General features: G+C 35.4%; 1 protein-coding gene across 7 annotated transcripts in view; it reads left to right on the forward strand.

The window, feature by feature from the left end:
• The window catches only part of LOC105394757, a 71686-nt gene that overhangs the window by 45816 nt on the left and 7770 nt on the right, over positions 1–18100 (forward strand). For 5 of the 7 annotated variants that reach the window (XM_038113699.2, XM_038113700.2, XM_038113701.2 and 2 more), the window contains exon 2: positions 16887–17188. The exons of 1 other annotated variant lie outside the window; for it this stretch is intronic. In XM_038113699.2, coding sequence (XP_037969627.2) covers positions 16972–17188 — 217 coding nt within the window. In that variant the 5' untranslated portion in view covers positions 16887–16971. Of the gene's footprint in view, positions 1–16886; positions 17189–17525; positions 17994–18100 lie in introns of those variants that run through there. One more of the 7 variants, XM_038113704.2, reaches the window with a different exon arrangement.

Below are 18100 nucleotides of genomic sequence, written 5' to 3' on the forward strand. Positions count from 1 at the left end.
ACACTGTAATTCAATTCCTCTTCAAATTAATGACCGAATCACTAGAATTGCATTTGAATTTGACCATTGATGCTTGACACGTTTGGTTATGGACAATAGTTAGTACGAGCTTCATTCATATTTGCAACGAAGCCCTTACAAACTCAGGGACAGAAGTGGGATGCTTCACATTTTGCAGGAACAAAACTATATTTTTATGATTTTCATTTCGACACACAGAGCTTATAACACCACGGTTAGTGTTTTAAACTAACTGTTAAAAATATATACCCATAATTTACCAGATTCTGCACCTATAGTACTTAGGTAGTTTGGGCTGGAATCGTGTGTAAGGTAGATGTCAAATGGTCTGTCGTAGTTTATAAAATACTCAAGTATAAAATTTATCAATATAATTTTTATACTATAGTACATCTATCTTCAATAGACAAGACAGTGATACATACCACATATGATTTTATTGAATTATCTGTCCTTTCTTCAGCACACGCTTTCAGAAGGCAGACTCTATAATCCTTTGAGCCTTAGATCGTGATGTTACTTAATCACCTCAGTGCTAAAAGGGTCTCTTGTTGTTAAGGATCCTTTGCCTGATGACAATCAGTCGGCAAAGGAAACTGTGGACTGAAATGCGCGAATTAGGTCCTTCGTAAGTGACTGTGAGTAATGACCTATGTCTAGACATTTAGGTTTGCTTCTGAAGGACTTAGGGCTTTTACACATAAACACGATACGACGACGACACCGCCTTATGTAGAGCTAACGAGTAAATAAGAGTTTTTTTGGCCAGTTTTTCATTTGAGAATGTCAAATTAAGCTCTTAAGTAAGACTTAAGTATAAGGTACAACGCTGTGATTAGCTGAATTGTCGTTGAGCAAGACTTAATTCTAAGGTAGATTTACTCATATGAAAAAGTCTCTTCTGCGAACACTCTAGGTCCAAAAATATGAAATTGGCGTTTTGAAGCATACAGGCTCCATGGATCTCAAAATGATAATAAAACAATTGAATGCAAGTAAATTACCTACAACGGTAGCTAGTCACACTGTTAAAGAATAGGTTTAGAATGTCTTTCATACAAATAATGAACCCTGTCTGTGAGACAAGCTATTCTTTGCACGTAGCTAATTTTCTCGTACTATGGAGAGAATGGCCAAGTGACTTAAATGCAATAATATTACACGAGTCAAGTTTAATAGATAATCTTGCAATAATAAAATTGCTTAGAAATGTTAAATTATCATTATCCTGCATGAAGGTTTTCAATCTTTTCCTAATTATTCAGTTGTAATAAAATTACAGCAGATATTATTGGAACATGATTCATTATTATTAAAGTAGGTACATAATAGTGTTTATTTTTGAAAATATTCAAGGTAAGAAGTAGAAAGAGATTTTATGGAATATAATTCTAAAAACGAAAGTAGGTGGGTATTTACATAAAATAAAACAAAAAGTAAAATAATCCCACGAAGCTTATTTATAACTTTTACCTGAGGCTTTGAAATAGGGTGTTTATTTAAGTATTCGGTAAACAACCTAAGATTTCTTCAACTCCAAACTTATGTTCTTGACTTAAAGCTTACAAAATCCTTATAACATTTAACAAATCCCAAATTTGGTAGCTTCGTTTAATATCTACCGTGAAAGAAATAATTTAAGTATAATAATCTTGCTATAATTTATTTAGTAAGTAAGTAAGAATATTCTTTAATAAACTCTCAGGGGAGGGTTACGCTAGCATGACAAAAATCGGTTCGTTTAATACAATGACATTAGAATTAAGGTTAGCGCAGAGCGCTCCGAAACTTAGTTTTTTTTCGGAAGCTGGAGACACCTCAGAGGGCCAGTCGAACATAAATATAAATAGATCAGACTGAAAAGCTACGTGCCTTCAGAACTGGGTATTATTGGATACACCTTCAATCACATTATCTTAGCTTTCGGTTGAATCTTAGAGATACAGGGCGGAGTCATATTACTGATAATCAATATTGTTATTGAGCAGAGAACATTCTTTACTCAATAGATTGTTCTCACTAGGGACATCACTTGCTCCATCGTCTTAGCGTGTCGGAGACAAACACTATAGCTAATTGTCAGTTGCTGACTGCCGGTTTTGCCGGACCTACAAGTATATTTATTTTTGTTACAATAGTTTAGCATCTTTCGTGAAATATAAAAAAACATTATTGTCGAAATGTGCGCTGTAGCACTTTTTGTAGCACTATTAACTTTTTGCCTTACCCAGGTATTGGTATAAAATAAACTGATTGGATGTGTAATAATATAACCTATAGGTATGCTAGCTAAACCTAGGTAGTATACCTACACAGTACACAGTAGATGCCGCCTTCGATAGCTCTCACAAATCTCGACGATTCATCGTGAGCATGAATGTTTCCCTTCGATAATGGGATTAGTCGAGACGTAGGGAACTAGGTTCCTAGGGATATTTGGCACACAGTCTCGTAAACACGGTACTTCGCAAAGTATCGTAATGCTATAGTTTTATTGCCTATCTCTATGGTATATGGGTGTTTTTGGCACAGATTTGCTAAAGGACTTTATATGTAATGTTTTGTTATGTCACGCATTTTGTTGTCACCAAGGTATATCACCAAAAAATGGGAAATAGTAAGAAACCATTTATCTAAAAGGAAATTTGGTTAGACAAAGTTAAGAATGTATAGATAAGAACTTCACCAATCCAGAGACCTGCCAATAATAATGAAATATTTGCTCTATCAGCATCCGCAACATGAAATAGTCAGAAAAAGCCCAATCAAATAGGAAGCAAAGTTTGTTTTATGATCTTCTCATTGTCTATTTTGGGGGATTACAGAAGTGAACATAATATATGACTGTATATAATTTTCGCCGCCACCCAACTACATAATGGCCATACAGAAAAACCCAACACACAACACACTTTAAAAACAATAACTACTTTTTCAGAAAGGGTCATCCCCTTACTTCAGGTAAAAATCTCACAAGTACGTAGATTAGATAGTCCCGTACGGTAAAGCTATGTATAATGATCTAAATTGGATTCGAAATAGTGGGACTACCCTATTAACTTGGCACACACGGCGGTCCGGTCCGGTTGTCCGGTCACCGGAACGGAAACGGAACCTACATCATAAATTAAATACGAAAATTGTGCGCTAGACAAAATATTTCGTACCAGGCGGTGGTATGGGAATTAATGGGAATAAATAAAAACACAATTAAGTACATAGTAGGTATGTATTAGAAAAGTAGAGGTAGATAGGTCTTTTAACCGTCATTACTTTTAACTCAGCCGAAACAATAGCTTTCAAAGAAATATCATAATTTCCAAATGCGAGTTGCACGAAGGAACTTTAAACACTAAGTTCGACATCTATGTCTGCCGTTTTCTGTCCGTCCATATGGGTACTCGTACTGTTCAAACAAGGTAGCAATAGATTTAAGGTTGCCCTTAGTTTGAAGTCCCTTGAGTAACTCAGCGTAACTAAGTAGCTTAAGCGGTTAACAAGTTAAGCTACTTTGCTTTTCAGTCATAAGAACGTTCAGAAAAGATTCTAGTTTTATGCACCTTTTATGAACCTATGAATGTGTAATTTTTCTACACGCCTTTAACTATACCTCTTTATATTTACTTCATATTTCACTAGGCCGGTGCGTGCCCCCACACACCTCGGAAAGGCCCTGTCCTTGACCTAAGCATTACTAAACTATTATAAAGTAGAAAGTAGGCCTTTTCTCTCCATTAAATTTTTACTGTAAACAATTTTTGTTACTTCATCGTCATCGTTAACTTCACTAGGTGTCTATTATTAGAGTAACCGCCGTCCTATAGGTATTATTGATAGGTTTATTTCTATTTTATACGTATTGTAATGGTGTTTATGCATTTATCTAATACAGTACGTAATACGTACGAGCTCTGTTAGCAGAAATTCAGCATCTCAGATGGGAATTCTGAAAAACTTCCGATATTTCGCGAATGCATTTTACTTAGTTAGAACTCTATGTTTCATTTAGTAGCCACTGGAACAAGCAGAATTCAGACCGGCTAGATCTAGACCATGTCCGGACTGGATCTACACGTTGCAATCCTCGTACAAGCCTCGGGATTGCAGAATGAAATTAAATCCACGCTGTTCGACCTCGAGAGTCAAACGCTTTCTAGGTCTACCATCTGCCATCTAGACTGGCCAACTACCAAAATAAGAAATCTGGTTAAGGTCATCTAGGTACCATAGCGACTCCTGTAACCAGTAACTCCGGTTTTACAGAGGGTAGTTTTCTGGCCCATGTCTATCGTAGATTGTGAATACGAATTGTATTAGGGCATTTGCGTAGCTGTAATCCTTATAGCAGTCAAAAGTAGTCAAAACACTCCTTTAGTAGAATGAAAATAGAATTTTTCCAGACTTACAACCTCCGCTAGGAGACGGCATTCGAAGAAGAATAGACATATTAAAAGAAGAAGAGAAACCTTTTCCGAGTGTACATTACTGTTTTTAAAATATAATGTATACGGTATAATATACATACTCGTATATCAGAAGAACTTGAGTCATTTCATTGAGTACCCTTCCTTTGTTTTGTGTGGTCGGATCAAAACAAATTCATTACCGTACTCAACAACAATAAAAGGATATTTGGCCGCTAAGACTTACTCTATCCACTCAAGCATAGAGGCCGATTCCACTATATAAAACATGGTAAACATAATATTATACGTACTTCTCTACAACTTTTAAATGTAGTAAAACACAGAAAGGAGTTTCTTTGTTCTGATTTACCATTACCCGCATCATCTGATTTTAATATAATAATATAATATTATTTATATTTATATTTGTAGTTTTGTTTAATGTTTGCTTTAATAATATTTAGGTTTTATTATTTTTGTTAATAAATTGTACCTACTTCAAATTTAATTAGTTAAAAGATTTAATTTTCTATTTCTCTTTCACCCAGTCGTAGGTTGGCTGGAAGAAATTGCTTTTTGGCAATAAGCCCGCCTTTGTATACGTCGTATATGTTTTAAATTTGTAATCTGTTTTGTATATTGTTTGTTTGTGTACAATAAAGCGTTTATAAATAAATGTTTTTTTGACAGACGTTAAATACATAAGCCTTTGCCTTTCACTCATACTCCAACTGTCGGTGCATCCTGAGGGGTTACCACCACCAAACATTAGCTATTAACGATCCTTCAGCAGCATCGCTCGATTATCAAATCTGACGGCACGTGTTTATGGATCTGACAGATGTTTTAAGATAAAGAAGAAACATTTATTCGACACATAGACAGCAACAACAACAAAAAGAAAAATACAGACTTAAAGAAAAGAAATACATATACAAAATAACAAGGCCAAAAAAATAATAAAAAATTAACATGAAACAAAAACAAAAATACCTACAGGCAAAATATAAAACAATAACACAACGGGTTGCTGTCCGGTTTTACCGTCCAGCGAAGCTGCTTATGGATCTTTTATGGATTGTTAATTGCTAATGTATCGGTAGTGGTACGGTAGCTATTGTCAAAAGTATCCTGCTATAACAACTCTACATTAGGTCAGTAGAATGTCCCCGACATTTGCATTAAGAGGCTTCTCATTCTCCTGGCGGGTTGCCAACAGTGAAGACATCTCCGTGGCACCTCATTGTCCGCGCAATCGGCTTGTATCTAATGACCGCATTATATTTTGCGTAAATATTACACTTCATTTTACCTTCTTAGCCTTGGTTCCCACCTTGATGGGAAGGCATTTTTTATTTACATTTGACTAACGAAGGAACTTAAGTAAATTCCAAAAAGGCAAAAGGACATTGAGGGCGATTTTTTTGAATGGATGGCATATTTAGTTTGTTGTTTTTGATATCATTTAGATGTCCACAAGATATAACGATGAAGTTTCTTAGGTGCAGAATAAAACGAAGCTTTCACACATAATGTATATTCACACGAAATTGTATGAAAATGTCAGTAAACAAAACAAGACCACATACAAACTTCCGTAAACATACACTTACACAAAGGATAATGTATGGTTGGCAACAACCGGCTAAACTGGACTCTGTTACACAGAAAGGACTCAACCCATATGTAAACCTACTTCGGAAATATTGGAGCACGTTTGACGTTTCTTAAAGGTATGCCAATTTATACATGTGGCCTTTTTCCCCACTTAAAAAAACATACTGTCAATGTTTTTAGCTTTCCTGAAAGATTGCCTATACTTCGTCCGCGATAGGTACTTTTTAGCACTACTTTTTACTTATATATATATACCTATATACTTTTTACTATACTTTCTAAGTCATGAATTGAGTCCTTCCTGCATACCTTCATCCAACTACAGCACAGTGTAGGTAGATACGATCGAATCCGCGCCGTTTAACTAGCGAGCACATAAATAATTCACTCTTCTAACAGAACGTGGCTGTTTGATCGTTTACTGACGATAACGGGTTGTCGTGTAAAAAAAGGACTTTATTATAACGTCACTCGTGTAAATATAGTCGCTTTCCTGAGAATAATTATCATAACGGGTGTTAAAAAGTAAACCAAAAATGAGGGGGTAAAAGCCACGTAACAGGGAACAGGCAAAGATTACTCTCTACCCCTCCTTATGTGCCACTTACTTTCGTAAACATGAAATAGCCTGAATAATCTTTTCAGAATTTAAGAAACAGTTTATTTAGCGATATCCGATTTGGCCCTATAAAGAAAGTTACTTTGTAAGACGAGTAGATCACCTGGCAGGAATGTTACTGATAAAACCCACCCTGTATATAAATGATAAAATTGCAAATATTCCACAGCTTCTTCTTACGTAAAGGTTTCACTGGAGTGTGTCCAAAATGCTGTCTTCACACTCCGTCTTGCAATAACGCGTTGACACATTCATACGCAAAGCGTTTGTAATCTACAATCAGAGCAGAAATTATTCGCTATGCAAATACGAATGAGCTAAATTATTTTTGCCCGATGTATAACATATTTATGTACCTAGACATAAAATATACTGTAACAGTTCTCTTTGGACCAAAGTCTTTTCAAAGTCCCAGATATAAATAATCGCGCAGAAACATACATAGAGGTCAAACTGAGAACCTCCGCTGCTTTAAAAAAGCCGGTTAAAGTATATAATTTATTGATTGACTATTGTTGAACAGTCGGCGTGTGGCAATTCAGATATAGAAAGTCACACAACAAAATTGTTCAGAACATCAGAATGACCCTACCAAAATCCTGTATAACCAATCACCCATGCTATCTCATGATATGCTTCGGAGGTAACGCCAAAAGTTATGTGCAAATGTATAATTTTATTATCATTGATTGGATTATTGCTAAAGTAAAACTGTACAAGGTCTCTTCACTTTTTTATGACAATTCTTTGTCAAACTTCTTGGTGAAAAATGCGCCTTTTCCGTGAACAAATTACCTTTACGAAAAGTTTTAAATGTGACTGTTATAAATGAAGCACAACTTTTAAACGAACTAACTTAAAAGTTTTAGGTAATTAAACAAAAAAAATAGGAAGGTAACGAATAAAACCTAAACTCAAAATAAAATTAACAAATATACATACAATATATTCAAACACTTTATATTGTAAATTTTAATCCAACACCTTTGCAATTATGCAAAGTTAGGTTTCGAAAAGCATGTGATATTCTTATTATTACTCCATAGATCGTAGTACTACGTAGGAAAACAAAGGTTAGATTAGCAAATAAGCCATAAAAATAACATCAGCACCGTAGACATAAAAACCCATAAACATTATTACGGTCATAATCTGATAGCATCTAAACATTACGCCCGTAGCGATAACTTTACACTTAATAAACCCCATTTAATTACTATCACTAGCAATTTTATATAACACCCGGTTTACGAGGGAGATTTAAGTTATAGCATGTATGTAACATTTTTGTGCAAAGTTATTTTTTGTACGTAGGTCACACATAATAAAAATACAGTCAGCATAAGAAATATAAATCCACCTTTATCACTGCAAGTTGATATTATATTGTCCCGATGATATACAGCATTTTGCAAAAAGAGGATCTCGTTTAATACGCGCTATAGTGTCGTTTATCTACGTCGATAACGAACCCGTGTAGCGGCAGTTGGTATATAAAAAAGCAGGTATATTATTAAAACTGTGACATGATGACATCCGTTCCACTCAATTTGATACGGTAGTCGGCGGGGAAGGTAAAAACGGACTTCCGTTTAGGGAAGGCGAGGCGTCCGGTTTAGAAATAGCACACATCACTATGTGGCAAAAGATATACCTAATCCCAAAGATAATGTACCAAATCATTTGGTACACCCGAGACCACCTGGGTTATCGCGATGACTTCGCGATAACGAAAAGTAACATTTACTAAGTAATGTCAAATTCAATAGAATATGAATCCGAAAATCGTTGTCAAAACAAGTTCGCACAAGGTAAACTCTTCTATAGGAATAATAAAGAAACAATGAGTAGGTATTTAGTTTTGAACTATAGCATAAACTTAAATAAGTATTATAAGATTTGATACTAAAATATACTGCAGAACAATAAAAAATACGAAAATCAAATATATTTGTGGAACACCCAAATATTATTAGAAAGAGCCCCCCCCATATCCGAACGTAGTTTGTAAAAATTGACGTTCATCAGAAAATTTTATATGTATACGATGAATAAAACTTTGACTTTATTAACCAGTTGAATCCCGTAAAATCAGACAAATATAAAATATTATATTGTGTATCACGCGACATCGGCAAAAGGTTAAATCAATGCGTTGAAAAATCTTGATACCCTCAGATTAACAAGAGTTTCAGATGATTTAACATTACTTTACTTTTCATGGCCACCCTAATCTTTCAAGGTCAGCGTTTGACGTGTAAAGGTCACGAGGGTAGTCCCACTTCTGAGGTCAATGTGGCCACCCCAGTAACGGAGGCTATTGTGGAACCCTTCACTAATGATGGAGGCTTTCCTCTATTGCGTAACGGCACGTATGAATATTTTTTGGCTTTTACACTCATTTTAGTTCATAATATTCAGATGCGCTGTTAAATGTACTTCAATATTGCGTCTTAATTAATTAATTAAGCTAGTCTTTTCGGTTAAGGATTAATCAGGAGGAACTTTTTTATTGCTCGTGAGGTTATTTTATTTTACTTCATATATACCTAGTTCCTATAAACTTTTACACTATCTTCAAATCTCCTCAAAAAACTAAACAATAAATAAAAGGTCTAAAAATACCGAACAAAAAGCAAAGAAGTCTTTTCACGTCCGTCCCTAAAAGGATTCCTTTAATGTATTCCGCTAAAACTATTTGTTATATATAAAAGGACCCTTCAGCGAAAAGCCTAACTAAAAATACAAACCAATACAAGAGAAGGCTATACTTTATCCCGAACAGAATAGAAACCCCTTACGAGTAACAAAAAGTCCGGCAAAGAATTCATTTCAGGCTTCAGAATGTGAAAGGATGGTGTAAAATCAAAGGCTGTAAATACCCACATGTTTATGCATAAATCACCTTTATGGCTTGATGACTTGTTGACTTGTTGACTTGTTCCTGCGAGCTTCGCTTCGCCTCAAAAAGGTTTCCCGTGGGAATTTCGCGATATAAAGTAGCCTATGTGTTAATCCGGGGTGTCAGCTAACTCCATACCAAATTTCATTTAAATCAGTTCAGCCGTTTTGACGTGAAGAAGTTATTGTAGGTAATTTGCGAAATCAGCCCAATCCATGTTTGCTACTACAACCTTTTCGTAGCCGCGTAGCTCGTAGCAGCGTAGCCGCGTAGGCCTTGCTACGACGCGCCGTAGCCATTTTACTTTACAAGCTCAAAAAAATAAATTATGCCTTAGAATTTTATCTCAAGTGTTCTAGAAGCATTCCGAAAGTAATAATTGCTTTATAATACCTACCAATACAAGATATCAATGTAGCCAACACCACAAATCATTACTACCAGTCAGACAGCAGTCATCCATCAAAGTATTCTTATGTAAATCAGGACCAGCGTAGTAACTATCAATTTCGCAGCCGGAAAACTGTTATATTTTGAGATTCAAAACCTAACCGCAATTACATTAATATTTGTGAAATTTAAATTGGAATATTTTATTCGTATAATCCGTTAATCTATCACCGCTCTACTTCGATTTAAAACTATAGCATCATTATTTATCTAAGTTAGCGCACTTTGGTGTGACAAAATATTTCTTTAAATTTATTTTTCATGGATTGACACTAAACTGTTCTAAGTAATCTCGTTTCGAGATACGTTTCTTGCTATTGAACTACTATATAGTTTTAAATTACGTACAAGTTTGGCGTCAGACAGTCTGGTTTTTATCAACGTTTATTTACGTCTTTTACTCCATCAATTCATTCCGTTCAGATGTTCCAAAAATAGTACAAACGCTATTAAACCCAAGGTGAAAACCTTACAATAACAAATTAACCTTCACTACTCATAAAATTACAAGAAAAATATAAGTATTACATCTATCGAGCGATAAAAACGAAACAATAGGGAAACGATTAAAAGTCGTCTTTCGAATAAAAGCTCAAAATCCCGGAACTAAGGATTCAACTAGCCGACTAAATTAACATAACTTTGGTTGGCGCTGCGCCAGTCACTCAGAGATAGCCGTGCCAATAGCCACTGCCGCCTGATACGTGGGTATTAACCATTGATATATTATATTGAAAACATTTTTTATACACAAAAATATTGTATTTAGGAGCATGCATACAAGGTGGTGTCGTGCAGGAGGCAGCCGCCCTCGGCATGAGCTGGCACGAAGTCGAAGGCATGGCACAGGACCGGTCAGAGTGGAAATGTACACTTCGAGCCCTATGTCCCTGATTAGGGATCCCAGGACCTGATGATGATGATGATGATACAAGGTGTCTTTATTAAAGTGCATGTGTGAAGGAAAATGTCAAAATTCGTCATTTAAAATAACTTTTATTCTAGTTCTATGGCTAAAAAATCCGGAAAAACGTTGTTACTTTTTATATATCAAACCATATATTTTTTGTTGAACTTTTACTACAGGACCATACTCCCAATTAATCATTAACCAATTATTTCGTAAGCCAGAACCTTCCTTGTATAGATCAAGAAATCCTGAAAGATAAACTAATAATAATAGTTCAACGGTCACATTTCGCTGGACATTTTGAATGCGTTCCAATTTCCAACGCTTTGATGACGCAATTACAACATCTGTGTGTGATCTTGATTCAGTTCAATGTTAGATTCAACATCAAAGACGATAAAGAAAATATAATTATTATTTTCACTCTGAAGATATAATAATACACATTATTAGGTGACAAAATTCAGGGTTGGTAGCTAATATTGAATGAAATTCGTAATTAACTTTAGCAAAGCACGCTTAAGTATCCGGATTTGATAGTATGAAGCACGAATACATTAATAACACTGGGCACAGGGGGTCACTCTATACGACCAAAAACGTAGTTTCGGAGAAGACTCTATTTCGTTGTATAAAACGTGCCGAATGAATGATAGCTCTCGTTCGTTCGTTTTTCGTCAGTAAACAGAGTGTTGCAAAAAGGGTAAGTGTACTAGGGCGAAACCTGCGTCTGCGGCATTATGTTATAAATCTCAGCACGAAAATTAAATCAGAATGTCGAAATTCGCGAAAAAAATCATTATCTAAGTTTCGGCTTAGTATACACTTTTTGCAACACCCTGTAGAGTAACCCTCCTGAGCTGACCACTCCCTCCGTATCTGTAAGCCCTGCGGTGGTCATTGCGTGCCGAGTGCAAGATAACAGATAGCGAGGTCACGCACGGCGGTGGAACAACGTTGGCTGTTCGCGCGGAATCCAGACCATTTCCTTTGTTTTAAATCCGACTGGGTTTAATTATTCAATTATAAAATTACCTATAGTTTAATATTTGGAGTTTGATTTATTATAATCAAACTCTAAGGGCGTCTTGCACAACAAAGTTAAATAAAATTAAATCTATGACCTCTTGCTCTGACATTATACTGTCAGAGCAAGAGACAAACTATTTAATTTTATTTAACTTTGTTGTGCAAGACGCCCCTAATATTGGTATTTTTTCGTTCACATGAATTAGTAGATTAAGGAAATTAAATTTTTCGCTATTGAATATTCAGAGATGGGAAATAACTTTAATATTTTAAGCGACGCTACGGCTAAGATAAATTTAATTAAAGAATAATCAAGGCAAACTTCATTTGTTCCGTTCGCATTATAAAATAGATCTGGATCTATTCTTCACAAGCATTCCAAAGGTGAGGCAGGCGATTAGCAGACAATTTTTTGGTGCAAGCGATAAACCATAATTAAGTTTTGTTTTTTGTATTTTGTAAACCAGTAGATTACTTTACTATATAGTAGGTGACTATATTATAGTAGTATGTACTATGTTTCTCGTAAATAGTGTGTTTTACTAAGTAAGCGCTTATCACTTTTTTTTTTCTTCTTGTTCTGTATTCCATCAGTGGTCTCTTTTAAATGGCTTATTGATTCTATAATTATATACTTTACTGTGTAATGAATAGCTGTTAGTGACCCGACAATTATAAAATAAAATAAAATTAATTAAAACATCCTGTTTTATTATGGGGCTCATTCATACACGTAATACACGCTATAAGATTGGTATAATAATAGTACCTTACGTATGTACAATAGAAACTGTGGGCTAACTACTAGCGAGTACCCCGCGTCACATATTGTGACAGGATCAAAAGCTATTTGGATAGGAGAAAACAGTTTGTGCGACTCGAAAAAAATATTAACACAGCAATTGAGTCATTCGATTCTTCTACAAGAGAGGTTAGGTTCGGTGTACCACAAGGAAGTGTCCTGGGACCACTCTTGTTTCTGTTGTACATCAATGATTTGACACAGATAACTTCCTACCAAACAACGTTATTTGCTGATGATATATCAATAATCGTTTCAAACAATAAAGACTCCATAGAAAAGGAAGTCAATGTAACTATTAAATCAGTAGTAGACTGGCTTTCAATTAATAATCTCAATGTTAACATAGATAAAACTACATACGTACAGTTTCAAAACTATAACAATGATAGAATACATATTGAAGCAAAACATGAAGATGTAACAATTAAAGAGTCAGATAATGTAAAATTTCTAGGTATCGCTCTTGACAGACACTGTAATTGGAAATGCCAAATAGATATTATCTGTAACAAATTAAATAGGTTTGTGTATGTACTATATAAACTTAACAAGATCTCTGGCCTACAAGTAGCGCTCACAGCATACCATGGCTATGTGTCATCTATCTTAAGTTACGGTATTTTAATATGGGGAAATTGCACGGACATAAATAAAGCTTTTATAGCCCAGAAAAAATGCATACGAGCCATTTGTGTTAGGAAACAAACAGACTCTTGTAGACCTTTATTTAAGAAATTTAATATACTGACACTGACAGGTATGTACATATTTGAAATTGGGACACATGTAAAACAAAATCCTGACATGTATGAAAAAGTAGGAAATGTAGTCAATTTTGACATTAGAAATAAATACCGTCTTGTACTACCCGTAAATAAAAGTGCTCTATACAGTAAAAAACCGGCCAAGTGCGAGTCGGGCTCGCGCACAAAGGGTTCCGTAGCTTAAATCAACCTATCTCAAAAACTATAAGAGATACTTTGATCAAACCAAAAATCGTTGAAAGAGTTAATTAGCATGCATCACCTCTATTTTTTTTAGAATTTTATACCCCGTAGTTATAAAAATAGAGGGGGGGGGACATACTTTTTACGACTTTGAGAGCTGATATCTCAAAAACCGTTCACTTTAAGAAAAATGTTTTTTAGATAACTTTATATCATTTTAAAAGACCTTTCCATTGATACCCCACACGGGTATGTACATCGAAAAAAAAAATTTCATCCCTCAGTTACATGTATGAGGGGCCCCACCCCCAATTCTTTTTTTTACTATTTAGTGTCATATTTTTGTAGCGGTTCATACAACACATATTCCCATCAAATTTCATCACTGTAGTACTTATAGTTTCCGAGTAAATCGGCTGTGACAGACGGACAGACGGACAGACGGACATGACGAAACTATAAGGGTTCCGTTTTTGCCATTTTGGCTACGGAACCCTAAAAACTGTCATATAATGGCTATTAAAGTGTTTAATCAAATACCAAGCGACATAAAAAACAGTCCTATAAAACAATTTAAATTCAAACTTAAAAACTGGCTTATTAAAAATGTATTTTATACAATGGATGAATTTTTTAAGCATACCATATAATAATTATTCAATTGTCAATCAATATTTAGAATTCGCTAACAATTATTTTATTTCATGACATTTGCAATTAAATTATATTATTATTATTATTTTATAGGTATAATGTATCAAAATGTTTTAATTATATAATATGTGATTTTGTAATATTGTGTAAATTTTTGCTTAATTATTATTTAATGTGAGCATGAGCATGCATGCATGCATCTGTAAATTTGCATACCGAACATTCGGTGAAACTTGCCAGACACTATTTATTTTTTTAAGATCTCATGTAACCATGTTTCTAGCAAATAAATGTATCTGAATCTGAATCTGAATCACAGGACAGAGACGGATGACTTCATCACAATATGGCTCCTCTTTACAGGAATGTACGCAATGTTATACCTAAATATTACATGACAAAGGCAGACATTTCCTCTCTTTCTCTTCAGAAAATTGTCTATCCATGGCCGACAGACATTTGTTTCAAACGTTCAACACCCCTAAATAATTTACAAGTGGTTATAAAGAAAATCACGAGCGGAAGCAAAGATCTAACTTTCATAACCATTTTTACGTCCAACATTTTTTGCCGGTCTAATCTGTTTCCAATGGTTTTTCTAATAAAACGTTAACATCGCTAGCGAACCATAACGTATGGTCATATAATCACCACAATGGCACTAAAGCCTCTATTTATGATGTATTTAAAGAAAAGTACTTTTGTCTCTTTAGCTTTTATAATGTGAGATAATTTTTTGTCTAGCTGAATGATCTATGGCTAGCTGTTTCCCGCTTCTCCGAAAACGCTTTCCTGACAAAAGAACCGATGTTCTGGAGAGACATAGGTGACTACTAAAAATCGATAATTACTTAGGAATATGAAGAAGAATATTCGAAAATATCCACTCTCGGTACTTTTTCCAATCTCTCGGGGATTACACGCGTGAGTCAGACGTGATATTATGCCTCGGTGGAGCTTTGACTCATAATAACATAGGTTTTCAGAAATCGGAATTAAGAATCGAATAGGTATAAGGTACATGTTGCCAAGGGCGCTTTTTATAAGAAGTCATACAACATAAGTATATTTAACAATAATTTATATTTAATAATATAACAAAAACAAAATATAACGAGCTACGTAGAAGACATTCAATAAAAACAACAATAAGTATAATATTCTCGTCAGAATTCGGACATAAACGTCTCGAGCCATTTACTCGTAAAGGGCGAAGCGGTGGTAGCATATTTTCAACAGCATTTATTCAGTTTTTTTTTCGTGGCATAGAGAAGCAAACTATTAATACACTAGGGGCCACTTGCACCAAGATATTAAATCTAGATTTAGTGTTAAATCTCGATTTAGTGTCAAATTTTATATGGACTGACGTTTCTTAAATCGTGATTTGACACTAAATCTAGATTTAATATGTTTCTGCAAGTGGCCCTAAGTATAAATTCAGTACGTTATAATTATATCATCCTCCATCTTCTCACAGTATCCTCAGAGATTTTACATGTACTTACCTCAATACTAAAATTACAATCGCACCAGTACATACGTAATGAAAAAGTTTCACTGAATATTTCAGCTACAGATCGAATTGGAAAATGACAAATTCGTATAAGTTCACTTTCACTTGTGAACTTTTCTTGGCTGATGATCAAGATGCAATGGTGCTGATTCTGTACTTATTTACAACTTCAATGATGCACCTAATTGTTACAAAGTACGGCTAGTACCTACCTAATGGTAATAAAATGCCAAGGCACAAAAGTGCATAGCAACTTCCGTGAACCGTAAAACATGTATTTACCCTTCTCGCAACAATGGGCCATGCCATTGTCATATTATAAAGTCATTATTATCGATTATCTATTTGTAACGTGTGGAATGGGACTCGTTACGTCTGCGCTGAACTTTCGGATGCAACACTGTAGTATTTATCGACTTATCATTGGTGCATTTTACTGTAAGTTCAAGTAGGAGAGATTACTTTATTATGCTTCTTCGGTTTTCTACAGTTTTCATCATCATACACTTCCCACCACAACATGTGCCATCGAACACTATAATTCCATATTAGTTATGTAGGTAAGGTACCTTTCCATAGCCCTTACTTAGAGAGTCAGTATCTATATCTACAGGATTATCAGTTACATAACAACATTATACATTATCCGGATATGCATTCGGGTTATATTATATTATATTATTTCTATTTGTGTATTCTATTTATACAAAAAGTATATATTTATAGTTTATTATTATATTATTTCTATTTATGTATTCTATTTATTGTTAGGTACAATAATTATTGAGTGACATTGCAATTTCTTTCTTTTTTTTCTCTTTTTTTTGCACACCTTTAACATTATTTCTCCTGTACTTCCTGTGGGTTGACTGGTAGAAAATGCTTTTAGCATTAAGTCCACCCTTTGTACACTTATTTATATATTTGTGCAATAAAGGATTAAATAAATAAATAAAATAAATATATCGGGGCATATGATAATCAAAAAGTAATTCCACCGCTCAATCCAGAACCTTCCAAAACATTCACCCAATCACCCAACACTGCCAACCATAAAACCTCAAACCAAGTGACGGAAAGAAAAACTTTTCAACCATGAACCTCATGTTCAGAAAGAACTTTAGTGGGGAGAAGAGCCATAGCAGCAGCGGGGGAGGGGGGAAGGCCAAGGGGGCGTTGGGGGCGGGGAGGAACGCGAAGAGACGGGAGAGAGACCGGTTCTCTTCCATCGATGACCACCAGTACAGGAACATCACTACGCATCTATTCTTCTCTGCGCCTCGGCAGGGCAGCTCGTTCAATGTTGGATCTGGTAAGATTATACTAAGTAGTTATAGGTTTTGGTTAATAAGTATTTATAAATTATTGTAGGGAGTCGGAGGGATCGATAAAGTATTGGGGAGAGGTAAGAGAAGCGAAGAAAAGAGGTGTATGACCGGCTGACCGCCAACCTCCAGTAGTGGAGAGACACGAGAAGAAGAAGAAGAGTTAAAACAGGAACAAATACTTTTTGGTACACTTTACAGAACAATGAAGCCGGTGGCAGACACCTCCTTACAGGAATTTTTAACACTAAAAAAATAGGATAAGGTAGGTATAAAACCCAAGATCCTGAAAAATCTAGTTGTAGCCGGCTTTAGAGCGAGACACCATGTAAACAAACCGTAAAAGCTGGGATGAAAGAGACGGAAAGCCCCTGAATATAGCCGAGCTTAATTTCTTGGCATGTTGCACTAATTACTGCTAGTCATAATACGCAGAAACTAGTACAGGCCGACCAAGCGATGTCGCCACGCGGCGCAAACTGAAACTATTTAGTCATTACTGCCAAAAATTACGGCTTACATTTTTCGGCGTAAATGACAGCGACACTTTTTAACTTGTGGTAGAGGATCTGGTGTGAAAGGGATAGTGATAGTGGCAAATATCCAAGATGGAATGCGGAGGAACTTCAGCTATGAGGCTAGCCTTGCGAGGGGAAGGGGGGGCATCTTGTCTTTAGGAATGGCAACATCTCTGCTGACGGTACCCGACATACGCGTGTATGGAGGAGCATCACTATAGGACTCATTTGTTTTTCTCGGCGCCGAAGCCCAGTGCGCAGTACAACGAACCAGGTGAGTGAATTTTGAATTTAGAACCGTTTGATTTGGGGTTATGTTGGTAACAGGTGCAGCTGTCAACGCCAGCCGTGGAGTTATTAATGGTTGCGCGTGCGCATGGT

This window comes from Plutella xylostella, chromosome 23 (assembly GCF_932276165.1).
Source record: "Plutella xylostella chromosome 23, ilPluXylo3.1, whole genome shotgun sequence".
Lineage (NCBI taxonomy): Eukaryota > Metazoa > Arthropoda > Insecta > Lepidoptera > Plutellidae > Plutella > Plutella xylostella.